This window comes from Oncorhynchus nerka, linkage group LG17 (genome assembly GCF_034236695.1).
Source record: "Oncorhynchus nerka isolate Pitt River linkage group LG17, Oner_Uvic_2.0, whole genome shotgun sequence".
Lineage (NCBI taxonomy): Eukaryota > Metazoa > Chordata > Actinopteri > Salmoniformes > Salmonidae > Oncorhynchus > Oncorhynchus nerka.
Window position 1 is genome coordinate 33,725,424 of NC_088412.1, and position 22,033 is coordinate 33,747,456.

General features: G+C 46.1%; 1 protein-coding gene across 1 annotated transcript in view; it reads right to left on the minus strand.

The window, feature by feature from the left end:
- Positions 1-22,033, minus strand: part of scfd2 (sec1 family domain containing 2) — a 104,047-nt gene that overhangs the window by 46,201 nt on the left and 35,813 nt on the right. The window contains 2 exon segments of the mRNA XM_065003131.1: positions 15,411-15,530; positions 15,532-15,587. Coding sequence (XP_064859203.1) covers positions 15,411-15,530; positions 15,532-15,587 — 176 coding nt within the window.

Here is a 22,033-nt window from a genome sequence, read left to right on the forward strand (position 1 = left end):
CCTACAGAAACAGAGTGGGGATAAAGAGACATATAGGAGGGAGAAAGGTGATAGCCTACAGAAACAGAGTGGGGATAAAGAGACATATAGGAGGGAGAAAGGTGATAGCCTACAGAAACAGAGTGGGGATAAAGAGACATATAGGAGGGAGAAAGGTGATAGCAGGATATTTTAAGGTCCAATGCGTAGGTCTTTTAACTCAATGTCAAATAATATCTGGGTAACAATTTCTCAAGCAAGACTCTTGCTAGGACTGTCTGTGAGTGGTCTGAGTGGGGAGGGGAAAACTGAAAACTAGCTGTTATTACCAGGCAGGCTAGAACTCCATCCCACGAAAACAGGCAAAGATTTCAGGCAGTCTTTTCAAACAGCTCTTAAACTAAAAGCCCATTATCATCATGTTCACAAATTCACAGTATAATTCCAACCTCATAGTGTGGAAACATAGACTGAGTATACAAAACATTACGAACACCTGCTCTTTTCATGACATCCAGGTGTAGATCGGTGTAGATGAAGGGGAGGAGGCAGGTTAAATAAGTATTTTCAAGCCATGAGACAATTGAGGCATGGATTGTGTATGTGTGCCATTCAGAGTGAATGGGCAAGACCAGATATTTAAGTGCCTTTAAACTAGAGGTCGACCGATTATGATTTTTCAATGCCGATACCGATAGCGATTATTGGAGGACCAAAGAAAGCCAATACCGATTAAAACGGCCGATTTTTAAAATGTATTTGTTATAATGACAATTACAACAATACTGGATGAACACTTATTTTAACTTAATATAATATATCAATAAAAATCAATTTAGCCTCAAATAAATAATGAAACATTATCAATTTGGTTTAAATAATGCAAAAACAAAGTGGTGGAGAAGTAAAAGTGCAATATGTGCCATGTAAAAAAGCTAACGTTTGAGTTCCTTGCTCAGAACATGAGAACATATGAAAGTTGGTTGTTCCTTTTAACATGAGACTTCAATATTCCAAGGTAAGAGGTTTTAAGTTGTAGTTAAAATAGTATTTATAGGACTATTTCTCTCTATACCATTTGTATTTCATATACCTTTGACTATTGGATGTTCTTATAGGCACTTTAGTATTGCCAGTGTAACAGTATAGCTTCCGTCCCTCTCCTCGCCCCTACCTGGGTTCGAACCAGGAACACATCGACAACAGCCACACTCGAAGCAACGTTACCCATCGCTCCACAAAAGCCGCAGCCCTTGCAGAGCAAGGGGAATAACTACTCCAAGTCTCAGAGCGAGTGATGCTGGCAAAATGCACAAAGTGCTGTTTGAATGAATGCTTACGAGCCTGCTGCTGCCTACCATCGCTCAGTCAGACTGCTCTATCAAATCATAGACTTAGTTATAACACACAGAAATACGAGCCTTTGGTCATTAATATGGTCCAATCCGGAAACTATTTCAGTGAAATAAGGAACCGTTCGGTATTTTATCTAACGGGTGGCATCCCTAAGTCTAAATATTCTTGTTACATTGCACAACCTTCAATTTTATGTCATAATTACGTAAAATTATGGCAAATTATTCTGGCCAGGCGGCCCAAACTGTTGCATATATCCTGACTCTGCGTGCAATGAACGCAAGAAAAGTGACACAATTTCACCTGGTTAACATTGCCTGCTAACCTGGATTTCTTTTACCTAAATATGCAGGTTTAAAAATATATACTTCTGTGTATTGATTTTAAGAAAGGCATTGGTGTTTATGGTTAGGTACAGTCGTGCAGTTGTGCTTTTTTCCGCAAATGCGCTTTTGTTAAATCATCCCCCAGCTTTGCATCGATTATATGCAACGCAGGACACGCTAGATAAACTAGTAATATCATCAACCATGTGTAGTTATAACTAGTGATTATGATTGATTGATAAGGTTGCAAGATTGGTTCCCTTGAGCTGACAAGGTGAAAATCTGTCGTTCTGCCCCTGAACAAGGCAGTTAACCCACCGTTCCTACGCCGTCATTGAAAATAAGAATGTGCTCTTAACTGACTTGCCTAGTTAAAGAAAGGTATATAAAAATATTTTTTTAATTATTTTTTATTATCGGCGCCCAAAAATAGCAAACTCAATATTAAGAAGGTGTTCCGAATGTTTGGCATACTCAGTGTACATAAAACACAGAAAAATCATGTTTTTGACTGCACTGGGCCTTTAAGTATCTCCAGACCCGAGCAGACAGAGCGCTTGGGGCATCTCCCCCTCTCTGTGTCCAGCTGTCAATCACACTGTGAGAGAGAGAGGGGGTAACAGGGGGGCCGCCCCCAGAAAACTCCACAGATGAGTTTAATTTCTAACTCATAGCAGTTGATTCCAGAAACAACAAAAGTGAACCTGCCTCGTCAACGAAGCTAAGAAAAAGCGGCATGCAATTTCTCAAAGATTTCCTCACGAACGCAAACACCAGCTTCACTTGGAAAAAGAAAAAAGAAAAAGCATATAAATCCAGCGTTGTCAAAACATATAAACACAGAATGTTGGACAGGACTGGCGCTGTACACAGCGGTAGCTTAACTAAAACACGGGGAGAACAGTATTACATCTTCTTGCCTACATGAGGCCTTGCAATGACTCAGACAGGACACTACAGATCTACTCTCAGGGAAACGTTACTCCAAGGCCTTGTTGAATAGTGAAAAGGTCAAAGAGTGAGCTCAGGTTCTGGCTAACATGAGTCTGTTGTTTCCTAAACACTGTCAGAGGTGATTCACCTGTGTGACTAGCATAACACATAACATCACCCTGCTATACAGACAGATAGGGTGTCATGAAAATGCCAAACCCATCTCACTCAACTTCACCTGGACCTATCCTATTGGATTTAATGGGTTGACACCGCACCAGAGCACATGGGAATTGTTGGTAATTAATGACAGGGCTAGGGTGGCAGGATTCCGTCTCTGATTGACCCAGCCTGACCTGCGCTGCTTAGTTACCATGGAGATCGGGGGTCACCATAGTGACCGGGGGAGTCCTGTTCCATATGGGTGAGTGGGTTGCATCCCCGGGGCAAGAGGGAGGGCGGTCTAAAGGTGGGCATGAGTAAGCACTGGGGTGGAGGAGAGAGGAGGGGGAAGGGGGAGATGTGGGGGGATGACTGGAGGGGTCCATGGGTCTCAGCTGGGTATAATTACAGGGTGTTACAGAGAGGAGCCCTTGTCCCCTTGCCCGTGTTCTACATCGACCTGAGGGGAACACTCCTACACTCCCCTCACCTCCCCATCCCATCCCTGTGTCCACAAAGAGGAAGTCTGTGCCCCATCCAGGGAACTGTGGGCAGTAGGGGACACGACCAGTCTGCTGCCTGCCAATTCAGACTGCCCAGGAAGCTACAGGCAAACAGGGCTCTGCCCATAGTGCCCAGATCAGCTCTGAACATCCCACACACAGACTGGTCTTTCATCATCACACATACACACATTCCAGTCAGTTAGGTTTCCATCTGTACAGCATGGGCCTGCTGGGGTTAACCCTCTACAGGCCAATCACCCATTACAGCTCAAACAGATCAATTATCTCATCCTTAACTCTTCAATCAGATAAGCCCTTTGCCCTCGGTTGTTCAATCACCCCCTCCCCTCCCCCGGCCTGCGACCTCTGTTGGCCTGTGCTCAGCAGGTAGTGACAAATGAGCTGATAGCTAATCTCTGCTGAGGTGGAGCTGGTAGAGGGCTGAACAGAGAGCCTGTGTCTGATGCCATGGGACATGGCAGGAAGCACAGCCACTGTTACAGCCTCAGTGCACACACATAGACACAAACACACGGTATTGAGAGGGACCAGAAAGGATCTTTGTCCAATACTACTTACTGTATCTACAATGAATGGTAACTACACCATAAATAGTATAAAGAGAGACGTTGATACTCTATTAAAACAGACAAATAAACGGAAAGGTAGATGAGGTGTAGAGACAGCAGGATAAGGGTCCACCACAGGAAAGTGTTGTTCTAGCTGAATCACTCTCTGGCCTGGGCAGGGTATTTCTACACGGTCTGTCTGGGACACTGGGTCACTGTTAGGTCTCGTTCTCCAAGGGCCCCAATCTCTTTCCAGAACCTTCCTCATTAGAGTGAAGGGGTGAATGTAGAGCATTGTGGGGGATTTCCCCAGTCTGTGGTGTCCGGCTGGAGCCGAGTACGCTCAGAAGAGCCTGACGCCAGCAGGACCAGTCAGCAGACCACACTGACCCGATTCACCAGGAGAGGAGAGGTTCTACTGAGGACAGTCAGACCCTGCTCCCTATACCGCACAGCAGCCCTCTCCCCTGGACACTCACAGTCGCAACCCCAAACACACAGAGGGGAAGACAAAACACAGAGCTATGCATGAGATCACTTGTGTTTACACACCTCTCCTATTGGACATCATTCTTTACCTGCGATAGCAATGAGCATTGTGTTATGAGTATGTTCGCTTTGAGTTTTGTGTACAAAGTGTGTATTTCTGGCTACGTTGAGGTATTAGGTCTAAAGAGTGAGCCTGCGGAAACGCACGAGGTCCTCTCTCCCATGACTGGGAAAAACATTAGATCTACAGCCACACAGAAATAAATCCTAGCCACATGAAAACTCCTGACATCAATGGTTCTGACTCCACAGCCAAGCTGCCACAGCAAACAATAGAGCCAAGTTCAAAAATGTGTCACAGACGAGAAGTACTGACGTGGTGTGAACATCGCGCCAACAACACGTGAAGCTCTGCCAAAGGGGGAAAAATACCTCCTCCAAGGGAAGAAAGAGGGAAAAGTGGGGATATGAGAGCCAAGGATCCCTTAAGCACATCAGCCGTTTCAATGTTCTCAGGCATACTGTATACTAGTGATGGAGGGGTAACATGTGATATTATTTTTGGACTGTATTATATTGATATTTTGTTTGCTACTGTAGGTACTGTTAGTCGGTTGTACCTGAGCCAAAACTCTGGTATTTTTCATTCTATAGCTTGTTCTCCATCTTCTTTTTAAATACTGAGCCAACATGTTTTCAGCACTTTTATTTCGGACTGATCAAAACTGGCTCTCTTGTCTCTCTGCAGCAAACATACGGTGAGCAATATGTTTGGAACATCAAATCGCAAAAAAAATCAGAATATCGATTTTGCAACACATATCATATCGGCACCTATAGTAAGTATCGTGATAATATTGTATCGTGAGGTCCCTGGCAATTCCCAGCCCTACTGTATACTGTAATACTCAAATACATTGTCAATTCACACTAAGGCCTTTGTCATGAGGTATTATTTCAATGGTCTGTGATATGGATTTGAAGACCTTGCCACTGATGAAAATGTTAACATCAAGCGCTTGACAGCACATTATTAAACATACTACTGAGATTAATTGTGGTGGATCAAAATGGTTAAAGACTCCAGCCACCCAAGTCATAGACTGTTCTCTCTGCTACCGCACGGCAAGCGGTACCGGAGCACCAATTCTGGGACCAAAAGTCTCGTGAACAACATCTACCCCCGAGCCATAAGACTGCAAAACAGTTAATCAAATAGCCACCCGAATTATCTGCATTGCCCCTTTTCTGAAATAACAAATGTTTTTTAGAAATTTTTTTATTACCACTTTTTCTCCCCAATTTCATGGTATCCAATTGGTAGTTTACAGTCCTGTCCCATCGCTGCAACTCCCGTACGGACTCGGGAGAGGTGAAGGTCGAGAGCCGTGCGTCCTCCGAAACACAACCCAGCCAAGCCGCACTGATTATTGACACAACGCCAGCTTAACCCGGAAGCCAGCCGCACCAATGTGTCAGAGGAAACACCGTACACCTGGTGACCGTGTCAGCGTGCATTGCATCCGTCCCGCCACAAGAGTCGCTAGTGGCCAATAGTTTCTACCATTAAACCATCAGCTCTCCCCTACTTCCCCCATGGACATTTTCCCCCACACCCCCTCAACAGCATGTTGTTTTTCATTATTTTGTTTTAAGCCTTCCCTAAAACCATAGCCCTAACCTTAACTACTCAGAATGAATGCCTAAACTTGACCCTTTGAGTTGTTAATGTTTTAACCCTGTAACCACACAGAATAAACCCTGTAATCTTGCGGAATTGTAGAAAATAGACGTTCATCCATAATACGTTGAATTTTGAAGTGAAATTAAGAGATCTTGTTGCTCACACACCATACCAAAGACAGGCTTTTTCTCTCTCGGTCTGTCTCAGTTTGCTTAGGTTTTGCAGGTGAGTGTGGAACAGGGGGTGGTGGTGACACTGTTGAGGCGAGATGACCACAAACTTGTTGGGATAAACTGTCTCGTCAGAGAGAGAAACACACACTGTGACTCTCTCTCCTGTGGTTTATAAACACAGCCAGTTGTGTTTGGAGGAAAAAACATGCAGGTCCTGTAAATGTCTGGGGGGGGGCTGCTTTCCTGGAGGTGTGTTGTTTAGAGTTGTTGAGGAGACAGGAGACGAGGAAGCAGTGTACACGGGGATGGATGTGCACATGGTGTCAGACCATGGCAGGGTCAGGGGTTGCTGGAGAAGGGGAGCGAGGGAAACAGACAGGACAAGAGAGGGAGAGTAAGTCTCATCACTCGCTCTCATCACACCTCTAACCTATAGCAGTGGTCTGCTAACCGTTTAAAAACTCTCTCACACAGAGTGGCGACAGAGCCGTAAGGCGCCATGTTCTACCGTCTTCTAATCTAATTAATACTACTCTATTCCTAAGCCATTTCCTCGTCCTCTTACCTCTGTTTTCATAGTCTCTTTATATTCCTGAGGCTGTAAAGCCAGCAGCAGGACAGCACAGTATTTAGGAACTTATTAAAAGTAAATCACGGAAAAACAAAACAGTCCTGCACCAGTCAGCGTCCCATGCCAAAGTGGAATTTGAAAACAACCTTGTAAATCTGGTTTCTGAGCTGGACCCATGCTTATTAAAAAGGGAGGAAGAACCCGCGGCTTACTTGGTACCAGTATCCTTTGTCCCTCCTTGATCCACATTAGTCTATGCCTGTCCTGTACCCTTCTGACCTCTGTAGTTCTCACAGTCCACTCTGCCTTCCAGCTTTAGTATCATAGTAATCAGCAGGCTTTTATAGAAGAAAGTGGAAAATGTGTCCTCAGGTCCTCTGGATACCAGGTAGGCCCAGTGATAACCATCTGATCCCCACTGTGTATTGTCGTTTCTGTTTTTAGCTGATGTATGTGTGTTTTGTGTATGTTCGGAACCCCATTCAAAACATGGTCTTGCGAAATCAGATCTCACGATCAAGGCTTGTGACGGGAGAGTTGATGTTTGCAATCAAAATGGACCCGTAATATGTGAGCCCCAAGTTTTATTGAGCTATTAAGCGAAATGAGTTTGTGTGCTCCTCTCCTCCCTCTCTATTGATTTAATTTCACTGTTCTTGGGCTCTGGCTACAGGGTGGACACAGAGAAGTGTAATTATATTGGAAACTGCATGGCAGAATGAAATGGCTATTTTCTCTGGCTGGTGTGGTGGTTGCCCTGGGTTGCACTGAAGGGAACGGTGGGCAGAGCTGGGCACCCTAGTGGTGGTGTAATGTTAGTGAAGCCATGGGAATGGACTGGAACTATGTGAGAGAGGTCCTGTGAGGTCAGGTCATCCTGTGATCAGGTCGACACCTCTGACCTCTCATTCACTCTGTGGTTAACAGTAAAAAGACAAACAAACAGAAAACTGTAGATTGACTTTTTACCTACTCACGTAAGAAAGCTTTCCCTCACTTTAGAAGTTAGTTACAGTATATTGTCGAGGTTATAGAGTGTGAAATATAGTTTTATTTTTCAGTGATAAAAATGTGGTTGTAGTAATATAGATGTGGTTGTGTAGGCTGACATGGTGGTTGTAGTGATATAGCTAGATGTGGTCAGTGTGATCGGAGGTGTTAGTTCACGGTGTTTACAGAGTTATGAAGAGGGCTGTTTGGCTCCAGTAAATACCTCTCCATCAGGTTTTGCCTCAAGGTTGGTGGGGGTAGGGTACCCACTTTGCTGGCGCTGCCACGCTACCTGCCAATGCTGCCCCCGCCTCTGCCCCCCCACTGGAATGGAAGGGGGTTTGTCTGAATGGGGCAGATTGAGCAGGTTTGGGTCGTACCCAGTCCACAATCACAGGGCCTGTGTGCAGCCTGGGACTAGCGCTGGACAGGGGTGGGGTATGCCTCAACAAACACTCCCTTTCACCCCTTCCTGGAACATCACACTAGTTACCTCTACGTCAACAGCCCAGACTGAGCTACTCACACACCATACATGTACTACATCCCTCCCATAGACCAGCTAGTGGCTGAGCCAGTTAGTGAGGGATACAATCTCTCTGAAAGACAGGGATAAACTGAATGAACAGGGAGTAGGCCTACTTTATTGAATGAGGATACGAAAGGGAGAGCGACGGTCAGTCAATGATGTTGTCTGTTGTTCATTAAGAGGCATAGCAGTAGTCAGTAGTATGTATGTTAGCAATGGGAGAGCAGTGGAGCAGAGTAGAACTAACCTCTCCACCCCGGCCTGTTGCTCCATCCCTGCTGGGATTAGCCCGACCTGCCTCTCATAACATTCCGGCTCCCAGCTATTACTGATCAGAAACAAGGCTTCTGCTCTGTCTGTCCCTATGCCCCTGGGTCACATTCTAGAACAACCAGCCAGATGCTTTATCCCTGTCTAATTGTCTGTGGGTTGCTATTTTTGACTATCTGACTCTGGTTACTATGTTTGTATGCATGTTTCTATTTTTACGGCGTTAACATTGTACGAATGTGCAGAACAGCTGGCTGGGAGGTGTAGCAAGGATCGGACCAAATTGCAGCGTGGTAATTTTCATACATCTTTAATAAAGATAATGACGAATACAAAACAAAACAATAAACGTAACGCGAAAACCGAAACAGCCTATACTGGTGCAAACTAACACAGAGACAGGAACAATCACCCACGAAACACTCAAAGAATATGGCTGCCTAAATATGGTTCCCAATCAGAGACAACGATAAACACCTGCCTCTGATTGAGAACCACTTCAGGCAACCATAGACTTTTCTAGAAAACCCCACTATACCACAATCCCAATACCTACAAAAACCCCCAAGACTAAACACACCACATAATAAACCCATGTCACACCCTGGCCTGACCAAAATAATAAAGAAAACACAAAATACTAAGACCAGGGCGGGACAGCTGGTGTGTTTACGGACATATTCAATTGCTCCCTGTCCCAGTCTGTTGTCCCCAAATGCTTCAAGACGGCTACCATTTTTCCTGTATCCAAGGAGGCAAAGATAACTGAAATAAATGACTCCCACCCCGTAGCACTCACTTCTGTCATCATGAAGTGCTTTGAGAGGCTAGTTAACCTCTTCAACCTATGGGGGCGCTATGTCATTATTGGATAAAAAAACGTGCCCGTTTTAAGCGCAATATTTTGTCACGAAAAGATGCTCGACTATGCATATAATTGGCAGCTTTGGAAAGAAAACACTCTGACGTTTTCAAAACTGCAAAGATATTATCTGTGAGTGCCACAGAACTCATGCTACAGGCGAAACCAAGATGAAACCTCAAACAGGAAATGAGCAGAATTTTTGAGGCTCTGTTTCCCATCGTCTCCTTATATGGCTGTGAATGTGCCATGAATGAACCTGAGCTCTCTGCCGTTCGTCCAAGATGTCTGCAGCATTGTGACGTATTTGTAGGCATATGCAATGCCACTCTAAATAATACCACTTTAATAATGTTTACAAGGCCACATATCTTACATTACTCACATCACATGTATATACTGTATTTTATACCATCCATTGCACCTTGCCTATGCCGTTCGGCCATCACTCATCCATATACTTACATGTACATATTCTCATTCCCCCTTTAGATTTGTGTGTATTAGGTCATTGTTGGGGAATTGTTAGATGACTTGTTAGATATAACTGCACTGTTGGAACTAGAAGCACAAGCATTTCGCTACACTTGCATTAACATCTGCTAACCAGACTCCTGAACTCTAATCCCTGAACCCTAACCTCTGACCTCTCCTGCGCAGGCTCAAAACTACAGCCATGGTAGGCCCCGCAGAGTGTGAGTAGGCTGCGAGAAACATTTCTGCAAAATCAATGTTTTATTTTCCCTTTCAATCAGAAAAAGTTAATAAGAAGATCAATATCCAATCTAGTCTGGTTTAGTCAAATCTGGTTTACATCAACATGGCCAGTTTAGTCTAACTATTGGTCGGGTCCACTGTATGTAGTCTCTTATCTGACCTGCATGCCACAGACAGAGGGGCTTTAAGTCTGTAATTGTCTTTACCCCAGGGGTATGAAGACTGTCCCCAACCCAGCCCAGACATTCCTCCCCTCTCTGGACTGTCTCAATCTGCTACTGTTGTCCCCTACCTACCCCCACAAGGCATCGTGACATTCTAGACCAGTCCTCAAGTACCCCCAACAGCATACATTTTTATGTAGCACACCTGATTCAACTTGTCAACTAATCATCAAGCCCTCAAAGAGTTGAATCAAGTGAGTTTGTCTGGGGCATCAACAAAAATGTCTGCTGTTGGAGGTACTTGAGGACTGGAGTTGGGAAACACTGCCCTGGGGGGCTGCAGACTGTAACAAATGAGTGTGAATGACTGACATGCTGGTGTGAGTCATCCAGGAGTCCAGTGCTGCAGACTCCCTACCGTCTCTTTACAGCCTCATATCTGGGGTGACCTGGACTGACTGTCCTCTCATCTATTCCCCAGACACCCCCTCAACACTGGAGGAAGGGAGGAACCGGTAAGCCCGGTGGAGACAGAGGGCCACTTCACAGTGTGAACAGCAGGGGCCTGGAAGTCCCTGAGTCTCTCTAGCACAATTTCAGAGACTCTCTGTCTTACTTCAGAGATATCTCTCTCCATCTTTACTCTGTCTTTCCCCCTCTCTCCATCTCCTTCCCTCTCCCCATCCTAGCCTCTCTTCCGTTGTTCAGCATGTTGTGTCCTGCTCATATCTGTGTCACTCTGATCTACAGACATGCCACACACCAACATGGACATATCCTGACACTGTTACTGTTCGAGTCAAACCAATCCATTCAATTTACTTCAGGGAAGGAGAGAGAAGAAAAAAAAAAGTTGCTTGGTTTATCAGAGAAGTGAGTTATTTACCCATCTCTTCCTTCCTGTGTTTAGTCAAGGGGGATTACAGTGGGAGGGAATGCAGAGCAGATAGCTAATGGAGTTTACTCACTGTCAGGTGACCCAGGAATAAACCCCCCTCTCTCTCCCCCTGCACTGGACCCTGAGACAGTCTGAGATGGTCTGGGACGGCTGTGTTTACATACACCAGGCCTGACTGCACAGCCACCGCATGGCCCCAGCCCCAGAATAATGTACTATCTGTTTAATAGGGAGAGAGAGCCCTGTTTATAGAGAAGGCCCTTTTTAACTGGCTAATGGACTGTTGGGTCAGAGGTCAATATTAACCCATGTTACTTCCTGTTATCATTACCACTCTGCTCTGATGAGGATAGGTGCTCAACTCGCTGGACTCTCAGATCTACTTATCCAAAATTGACTCATTAGCCTGCTAAGCCTGGAACGGCCGTGATGCTTGCTCATTTTCCTCCGTGGAATCAGAGCAGCACTTTGTATGAAGACCTGTGGAAAATGTGCCCTCATTGAAGATCAAATCACATTTTTATTGTCATGTGCTTTGTAAACAACAGGTGTACACTAACAGTGAAATGTTTACTTACGGGCCCTTCCCAACGATGCAGAATACAAGAAATCAATCAATAATAATAATAGAAAAAAGATATCGTAACACAAAGAATAAATACACCAGGAGCAATAAGAGCTTGGTTATATACATGGCGTACCAGTACCAAGTCGATGTGCAGGGAAATTGAGGTAGATACAGTGCCTTCGGGAATTATTCAGACCCCTTGACTTTTTACACATTTTGTTACGTTGCAGCTTTATTCTAAAATTTACCCCAAAAAAAGTTTCCTCTTCAATCGACACAAAATAACCCAATAGGTTTTAGAAATGTTTGCCAATTTATTACAAATAAAACTTTGACAGCAAGTATTCTTGGGAATGACGCTACAAGCTTGGCACACCTGTATTTGGGGAGTTTCACCCATTCTTCTCTGCAGATCCTCTCAAGCTCTGTCAGGTTGAATGGGAAGCGTTGCTGCACAGCTATTTTCAGGTCTCTCCAGAGATGTTCGATCGGGTTCAAGCCCAGGCTCTGGCTGGGCCACAAAAGGACATTCAAAGACTTGTCCCGAAGCCAGTCCTGTGTTGTCTTCGGGTCGTTGTCCTGTTGGAAGGTAAACCTTTGTCTGAGGTCCTGGGCACTCTAGAGCAGGTTTTCATCAAGGATCTCTCTGTGCTTTGCTCCGTTCATCTTTCCCTTGATCCTGACTAGTCTCCCAGTCCCTGCCGCTGAAAAAACATCCCCACAGCATGATGCTGCCCCCACCATGCTTCACCGTAGGGATGGTGCCAGTTTTTCTCCAGATGTGATGCTTGGCATTCAGGCCAAAGGGTTCAATCTTGGTTTCATCAGACCAGAGAATCTTGTTTCTCATGGTCTGAGAGTCTTTCGGTGCCTTTTGGCAAACTCCAAGCAGGCTGTCATGTGCCTTTTACTGAGGAGTGGCTTCCGTCTGGCCACTCTACCTAATAGGCCTAATTGGTGGAATGCTGCAGAGATGGTTGTCCTTCTGGAAGGTTCTCCCATCTACACAGAGGAACTCTGGAGCTCTGTCAGAGTGACCATCTGGTTCTTGGTTACCTCCCTGACCTTCTCTCCCCCGATTGCTCAGTTTGGTCGGGCAGCCAGCTTTAGGAAGAGTCTTGGTGGTTCCAAACTTCTTCCATTTAAGAATGATGGAGGCCACTGTGTTCTTGGGGACCTTCAATATTGCAGACATTGTTGGTACCCTTCCCCTGATCTGTGCCTCGACACAATCCTGTCTCAGAGCTCTACGGACAATTCCTTCGACCTCCTGTCTTGGTTTTTGCTCTGACACCGGTGGGACCTTATAAAGACAGGTGTGTGCCTTTCCAAATAATGTCCAATCAATTGAATTTACCACAGGTGGACTCCAATCAAGTTGTAGAGACATCTCAAGGATGATCAATGGAAACAGAATGCACCTGAGCTCAATTTTGAGTCTCATAGCAAAGGGTCTGAATACTTATGTAAATAAGGTATCTGGGTTTTTTTTCCAATACATTTGTAAAAATCTCTAAAAACATGTTTTCGCTTTGTGGGGTATTGTGTGTAGATTGCTGAGGATTGTTTTTTATTTAATCCATTTTAGAATGAGGCTGTAACGTAACAAAATGTGGAAAAAGCCAAGGGGTCTGAGTACTTTCCGAATGCCCTGTATGTCCTCAGCGGGGACTGTGAGTATCTAGCCCACATTGTCATCAGGGGCTCTCATCGGCAGCTCAGGGTCATTGTGCTCCAACCGTGAGAAAAAGGTGTTTAACTCGTCCGGTATGGTGTCGTTGGTGACCGCGATGTGGCAGGTTTTCTTTTTGTAATCCATGATCGCTAGGAGCCTCTGCCACATATGTTTTGTGTCTGACCTGATGAATTCCTCCTCCACTTTGTCCCTATACTTCTGTTTCGCCATCTTGATCAATCTGCATAGGTCGTATTAGTACTGTTTAACTTCTCTAGGGTAGGGGGCAGCATTGGGAATTTTGGATGAAATATGCATATAATTAGTACATTTGGATAGAAGACACTCTGAATGATGTCTGTAAGTATAACATAACTCATATGGCAGGCAAAAATCCAACCAGGAAGTGGGAAATCTGAGGCTTGTAGTTTTTTAACTCAGCCCCTATTGAATTTACAATGGGATATTGGTTATGTTGCAATTCCTAAGGATTCCACTAGATGTCAACAGTATTTAGAAACTTGTTTGATGCCTCTACTGTGAAGTGAGGCTGAATGGGAGGGGATTGAGTCAGGTGTCTGCCAGCAGCCTCGACATCAGTCTCGCGCTCCTGTGAGAGCGAACTCTATTCCATTGCGTCTCTAGAGACAAAGGAATTCTCCAGTTGGAATATTATTGAAGATTTATGTTAAAAACATCCTAAAGATTGATTCTATAATTAGTTTGACAGGTTTCTATGGACCGTAATGGAACTTTTGGACATTTCGTCTGCAACTGGTGGACGTGCTTCGTGAGTGTGGATTTATTTACCAAACGGGCTAACAAAAAGGATGTATTTGGACATAAATGATGGACATTATCAAACAAAACAAACATTTAATGTGGACCTGGGATGCCTGGGAGTGCATTCTGATGAACATCATCAAAGGTAAGTGAATATTTATAATGCTATTTCTGACTAATGTTGACTCCAACATGGCGGATATCAATTTGGCTTGATTTTGTCGTCTGAACGCTGTTTTTTTAAATCTGACACAGCGGTTGCATTAAGGAGATGTTTATCTAAAGTTCCATGTATAATAGTCGTATCTTTATCAATGTTTATTATGAGTATTTCTGTAATTTGATGTGGCTCTCTGCAAAAATCACTGCATGTTTTGGAACTACTGAACATAACGCTCCAATGTAAACTCAGATTTTTGGATATAAATATGAACTTTACAGAACAAAACATACATGTATTGTGTAACATGAAGTCCTAGGAGTGTCATCTGATGAAGATCATCAAAGGTTAGTGATTCATTTTATCTATATTTCTGCTTTTTGTGACTCCTCTCTTTGGCTGGAAAAATTGCTGGGTTTTTCTGTGAGTTGGTGGTGACCTAACAATCATTTGTGGTGCTTTCGCTGTAAAGCATTTTCAGACACTGTGGCTGGTTTAAAGAGAATTTTATCTTTAAAATGGTGTAAAATACATGTATGTTTGAGGAATTTTAATTCTGAGATGTTTTAAAAGTTTGACGCCCTGCAGTTTCACTGGCTGTTGACAGGTGAGACGCTACCGTCCCACGTACCCTAGAGAGGTTAACCATACTATTGTCCCCAGTAACTCTCTCTCTCAGTTTTTCTACAAGGCTGCTATCGATCCACGGATTGTGATTTGGTTATGTTTTGAAAGACACTGTCAGCATCACATCCATGCATTTTTTTAATGAATCAGGTGACTGAGTCTGCAAATTCATTGATGCCATCTTCAGATGCGATCGGGACATATTCCAGTATACATGATCAAAACAGTCTTGGAGCATGAATTCTGATTGGTCTGACCAATACTTTACAGAATTCACCACCGGAACTTCCCTCGAGTTTTTGTTTGTTGGCAGGGAGAAGCAAGAAGGAGTCGGATTTGCCGAAAGGGCCTTATACCCGTAAAAAGTTAGGCCTAATTAGGTGTGATCGGGATCGGTGTGTATAGTGTACATGTAGTACCTGCAGCAGCAGTCTCTCGAAAGCCAGGCAGGTGTCCCAGTGTGGCAGGGTGGGGTGGCGGAGGGTCTGGGCGGTGGCCAGGCCCAGCTGGAGCACCCCACAGTGACTCTCTAGAGCCCCCCCAGCTACTTTTAAACAGCTGCACGTAGGAACACAGCTGCTCCGGGGTTACACGGCCTGAAAGGGGGACAACAACATAGACATCAGACATGAGGAAATTATATGAATTTCCTATTTATACAGTGGTTCCTCCTTTAACAATTGCGAGCTTATGCTGTGGGATTCAGAGGTCATTTGTGGTTTAGTACGGTACCTTGCGTCACCACTTCATTGCTCCAGACTAGCGCAAGGGGGAGTTAGAGCACTGATTATGCTTTTGGGTCCTACTGTGTCTCTAACTGACAATGAATTGGCGACATGAACCTAAAAAGAAACTGATAATTGTGCACGACTTCAGTATTACTTACTATTTTATTTTTATTTTCACCTTTATTTAACCAGGTAGGCCAGTTGAGAACAAGTTCTCATTTACAACTGCGACCTGGCCAAGATAAAGCAAAGCAGTGCGACACATACAACAACAAAGAGTTACACATAAACGAACGTACAGTCAATAACACAAGAGAAAAATCTATGTACAGTGTGTGCAAATATAGAAGGGTAGGGAGGTAAGTCAATAAATTGGCCATAGAGGAGAAATAATTACAATTTGGCATTAACACTGGAGTAATAGATGTGCAGATGATGATGTGCAAGTAGAGATACTGGGATGCAAAAGAGCAAGAGGATAAATAACAATATGGGGATGAGGTAGTTGGGTGTGCTATTTACAGATTGGCTGTGTAGAGGTACAGTGATCGGTAAGCTGCTCTGACAGCTGTACTTAAAGTTAGAGAGGGAGATATAAGACTCCAGCTTCAGTGATTTTTGGCAGCAGAGAACTGGAAGGAAAGGCGGCCAAATTAAGTGTTGGCTTTGGGGATGACAAGCGAAATATACCTGCTGGAGAGCGTGCTATGGGTGGGTGTTGCTATGGTGACCAGTGAGCTGAGATAAGGCGGTGCTTTACCTAGCAAAGACTTATATATGACCTGGAGCCAGTGTGTTTGGCGACAAATATGTAGTGAGGGCCAACCAACGAGAGCATGCAGGTCGCAGTGGTGGATAGTATATGGGGCTTTGGTGACAAAACGGATGGCACTGTGATAGACTACATCCAGTTTGCTGAGTAGAGTTTTGGAGACTATTTTGTAAATGACATCGCCGAAGTCAAGGATCGGTAGGACAGTCAGTTTTACGGGGGTATGTTTGGCAGCATGAGTGAAGGAGGCTTTGTTGCAAAACAGGAAGCCAATTCTAGATTTAATGTTGGATTGGAGATGCTTAATGTGAGTCTGGAAGGAGAGTTTACAGTCTAACAAGACACCCAGGTATTTGTAGTTGTCCACATCTTCTAAGTCAGAACCGTCCAGAGTAGTGATTCTTGTCGGGAAGGCGGGTGCAGGGAACAAATCAGTTGAAGAGCATGCATTTAGTTTTACTAGCATTTAAAAGCAGTTGGAGGCCACGGAAGGAGTGTTGTATGGCATTGAAGCTCGTTTGGAGGTTTGTTAAGAAGGGCCAGATGTATACAGAATGGTGTAGTCTGTGTAGAGGTGGATCAGAGTATCACCAGCAGCAAGAGTGACATAATTGAAGTATACAGAGAAAAGAGTCGCCCGAGAATTTAACCCTGTGGCACCCCCATAGAGACTGCCAGAGGTCCAGACAACAGGCCCTCAGATTTGACACACTGAACTCTATCTGAGAAGTAGTTGGTGAACCATGCGACACAGTCATTTGAGAAACCAAGGCTACTGAGTCTGCCGATAACAAAGCGGTGATTGACATAGTCGAAAGCCAATGAAGACAGCTGCACAGTATTGTCTCTTATCGATGGCGGTTATGATATAATTTAGGACCTTGAGCGTGGCTGAGGTGCACCCATGACCAGCTCGGAAACCAGATTGAACAGTGGAGAAGGTATGGTGGGATTCGAAATGGTCGGTGATCTGTTTGCTAACTTGGCTTTCGAAGATTTTAGCAAGGCAGGGCAGGATGGATATTGGTCTATACAGTTTGGGTCTAGAGTTTCTCCTCCTTTGAAGGAAAAGGGGGATGACTGCGGCAGCTTTCCAATCTTTGGGGATCTCAGACAATAGAAAAGAGAGGTTGAACAGGAGAGTAATAGGGGTTACAACAATTTCGGGTGGATAATTTTAGAAAGAGAGGGTCCAGATTGTCTAGCCCAGCTGATTTGTAGGGATCCAGATTTTGCAGCTCTTTCAGAACATCAGCTGTCTGGATTTGGGTGAAGGAGAAGCAGGGGGCTTGGGCAAGTTGATGCAGGGGGTGCTGAGCTGTTGGCCGGGGTAGGGGTAGCCAGGTGGAAAGCATGGCCCGCCGTAGAAAAATGCTTATTGAAATGATCGATTATCGTAGATTTATCGGTGGTGACACTGCTTGCTAGCCTCAGTGCAGTGGGCAGCTGGGAGGAGGTGCTCTTATGGACTTTCATGGACTTTTCAGTGTCCCAAAACTTTTTGGAATTAGTGCTACAGGACGCAAATTTCTGTTTGAAAAAGCTAGCCTTTGCTTTTCCTAACAGTATTTTGGTTCCTGACTTCCCTGAAAAGTTGTAAATCACAGGGGGCTATTCGATGCTAATGCAGAACGCCACAGGATGTTTTAGTGCTGGGCAAGGGCAGTCAAGTCTGGGGTGAACCAAGCTATATCTGTTCTTAGTTCTACATTTGTTGCATGGGCATGGAAAGAAAAACACTTTTAAAGAGCAACCAGGCATCCTTTTTTTATTTAAAATTTTACCCCCTTTTCGTGGTATCCAATTGTTAGTAGTGTCTGCGCGATGAGACAAGGATATCCATACCGGCCAAACCCTGCCTAACCTCCCTAACCCGGACGACGCTAGGCCAATTGTGCGTCGCCCCACGGACCTCCCGGTCGCGGCCGGCTGCGACAGAGCCTGGGCGCGAACCCAGAGTCTCTGGTGGCACAGCCCTAGACTACTGCACCACCCGGGAGGCCTACCAGGCATCTTCTACTGACGGGATGAGGTCAATATCCCGTCAATATACCTGGGCCAGGTCGATTAGAAAGGCCTGCTCGCTGAAGTGTTTTAGGGAGCGTTTGACAGTGATGAGGGGGTAGTCATTTGACCGCGGACCCATCACGCACGCAGGCAATGAGGCAGTGATCGCGGAGATCCTGGTTGAAGACAGCAGAGGTGTATTTAGAGGGCAAGTTGGTCAGGATGATATCTAAGAGTGTGTCCATGGTTACGGATTTAGGTTTGTACATTACATTTACATTTTACATTTAAGTCATTTAGCAGACGCTCTTATCCAGAGCGACTTACAAATTGGTGCTTTCACCTTATGACATCCAGTGGAACAGCCACTTTACAATAGTGCATCTAAATCTTTTAAGGGGGTGAGAAGGATTACTTTATCCTATCCTAGGTATTCCTTAAAGAGGTGGGGTTTCAGGTGTCTCCGGAAGGTGGTGATTGACTCCGCTGTCCTGGCGTCGTGAGGGAGTTTGTTCCACCATTGGGGGGCCAGAGCAGCGAACAGTTTTGACTGGGCTGAGCGGGAACTGTACTTCCTCAGTGGTAGGGAGGCGAGCAGGCCAGAGGTGGATGAACGCAGTGCCCTTGTTTGGGTGTAGGGCCTGATCAGAGCCTGGAGGTACTGAGGTGCCGTTCCCCTCACAGCTCCGTAGGCAAGCACCATGGTCTTGTAGCGGATGCGAGCTTCAACTGGAAGCCAGTGGAGAGAGCGGAGGAGCGGGGTGACGTGGAGAGAACTTGGGAAGGTTGAACACCAGACGGGCTGCGGCGTTCTGGATGAGTTGTAGGGGTTTAATGGCACAGGCAGGGAGCCCAGCCAACAGCGAGTTGCAGTAATCCAGACGGGAGATGACAAGTGCCTGGATTAGGACCTGCGCCGCTTCCTGTGTGAGGCAGGGTCGTACTCTGCGGATGTTGTAGAGCATGAACCTACAGGAACGGGCCACCGCCTTGATGTTAGTTGAGAACGACAGGGTGTTGTCCAGGATCACGCCAAGGTTCTTAGCGCTCTGGGAGGAGGACACGATGGAGTTGTCAACCGTGATGGCGAGATCATGGAACGGGCAGTCCTTCCCCGGGAGGAAGAGCAGCTCCGTCTTGCCGAGGTTCAGCTTGAGGTGGTGATCCGTCATCCACACTGATATGTCTGCCAGACATGCAGAGATGCGATTCGCCACCTGGTCATCAGAGGGGAAAGGAGAAGATTAATTGTGTGTCGTCTGCATAGCAATGATAGGAGAGACCATGTGAGGTTATGACAGAGCCAAGTGACTTGGTGTATAGCGAGAATAGGAGAGGGCCTAGAACAGAGCCCTGGGGGACACCAGTGGTGAGAGCGCGTGGTGAGGAGACAGATTCTCGCCACGCCACCTGGTAGGAGCGACCTGTCAGGTAGGACGCAATCCAAGCGTGGGCCGCGCCGGAGATGCCCAACTCGGAGAGGGTGGAGAGGAGGATCTGATGGTTCACAGTATCGAAGGCAGCCGATAGGTCTAGAAGGATGAAAGCAGAGGAGAGAGAGTTAGCTTTAGCAGTGCGGAGTGCCTCCGTGATACAGAGAAGAGCAGTCTCAGTTGAATGACTAGTCTTGAAACCTGACTGATTTGGATCAAGAAGGTCATTCTGAGAGAGATAGCGGGAGAGCTGGCCAAGGACGGCACGTTCAAGAGTTTTGGAGAGAAAAGAAAGAAGGGATACCGTTCTGTAGTTGTTGACATCGGAGGGATCGAGTGTAGGTTTTTTCAGAAGGGGTGCAACTCTCGCTCTCTTGAAGACGGGAGGGACGTAGCCAGCGGTCAGGGATGAGTTGATGAGCGAGGTGAGGTAAGGGAGAAGGTCACCGGAAATGGTCTGGAGAAGAGAGGAGGGGATAGGGTCAAGCGGGCAGGTTGTTGGGCGGCCGGCCGTCACAAGACGCGAGATGTCATCTGGAGAGAGAGGGGAGAAAGAGGTCAGAGCACAGGGTAGGGCAGTGTGAGCAGAACCAGCGGTGTCGTTTGACTTAGCAAATGAGGATCGGATGTCGCGACCTTCTTTTCAAAATGGTTGACGAAGTCATCTGCAGAGAGGGAGGAGGGGGAGGGGGAGGAGGATTCAGGAGGGAGGAGAAGGTGGCAAAGAGCTTCCTAGGGTTAGAGGCAGATGCTTGGAATTTAGAGTGGTAGAAAGTGGCTTTAGCAGCAGAGACAGAGGAGGAAAATGTAGAGAGGAGGGAGTGAAAGGATGCCAGGTCCGCAGGGAGGCGAGTTTTCCTCCATTTCCGCCGGCTGCCCGGAGCCCTGTTCTGTGAGCTCGCAATGAGTCGTCGAGCCACGGAGCGGGGAGGGGAGGACCGAGCCGGCCTGGAGGATAGGGGACATAGAGAGTCAAAGGATGCAGAAAGGGAGGAGAGGAGGGTTGAGGGAGGCAGAATCAGGAGATAGGTTGGAGAAGGTTTGAGCAGAGGGAAGAGATGATAGGATGGAAGAGGAGAGAGTAGCGGGGGAGAGAGAGCGAAGGTTGGGACGGCGCGATACCATCCGAGTAGGGGCAGTGTGGGAAGTGTTGGATGAGAGCGAGAGGGAAAAGGATACAAGGTAGTGGTCGGAGACTTGGAGGGGAGTTGCAATGAGGTTAGTGGAAGAACAGCATCTAGTAAAGATGAGGTCGAGCGTATTGCCTGCCTTGTGAGTAGGGGGAAGGTGAGAGGGTGAGGTCAAAAGAGGAGAGGAGGGAAAGAAGGAGGCAGAGAGAGGAATGAGTCAAAGGTAGACGTGGGGAGGTTAAAGTCGCCCAGAACTGTGAGAGGTGAGCCGTCCTCAGGAAAGGAGCTTATCAAGGCATCAAGCTCATTGATGAACTCTCCGAGGGAACCTGGAGGGCGATAAATGATAAGGATGTTAAGCTTGAAAGGGCTGGTAACTGTGACAGCATGGAATTCAAAGGAGGCGATAGACAGATGGGTAAGGGGAGAAAGAGAGAATGACCACTTGGGAGAGATGAGGATCCCGGTGCCACCACCCCGCTGACCAGAAGCTCTCGGGGTGTGCGAGATCACGTGGGCGGACGAAGAGAGAGCAGTAGGAGTAGCGGTGTTGTCTGTGGTGATCCATGTTTCCGTCAGTGCCAAGAAGTCGAGGGACTGGAGGGAGGCATAGGCTGAGATGAACTCTGCCTTGTTGGCCGCAGATCGGCAGTTCCAGAGGCTACCGGAGACCTGGAACTCCACGTGGGTCGTGCGCGCTGGGACCACCAGATTAGGTGGCCGCGGCCACGCGGTGTGGAGCGTTTGTATGGTCTGTGCAGAGAGGAGAGAACAGGGATAGACAGACACATAGTTGACAGGCTAGAGAAGAGGCTACGCTAATGCAAAGGAGATTGGAATGACAAGTGGACTACACGTCTCGAATGTTAAGAAAGTTAAGCTTACGTAGCAAGAATCTAATTGACTAAAATGATTAAAATGATACAGTACTGCTGAGGTAGGCTAGCTGGCAGTGGCTGCGTTGTTGACTTT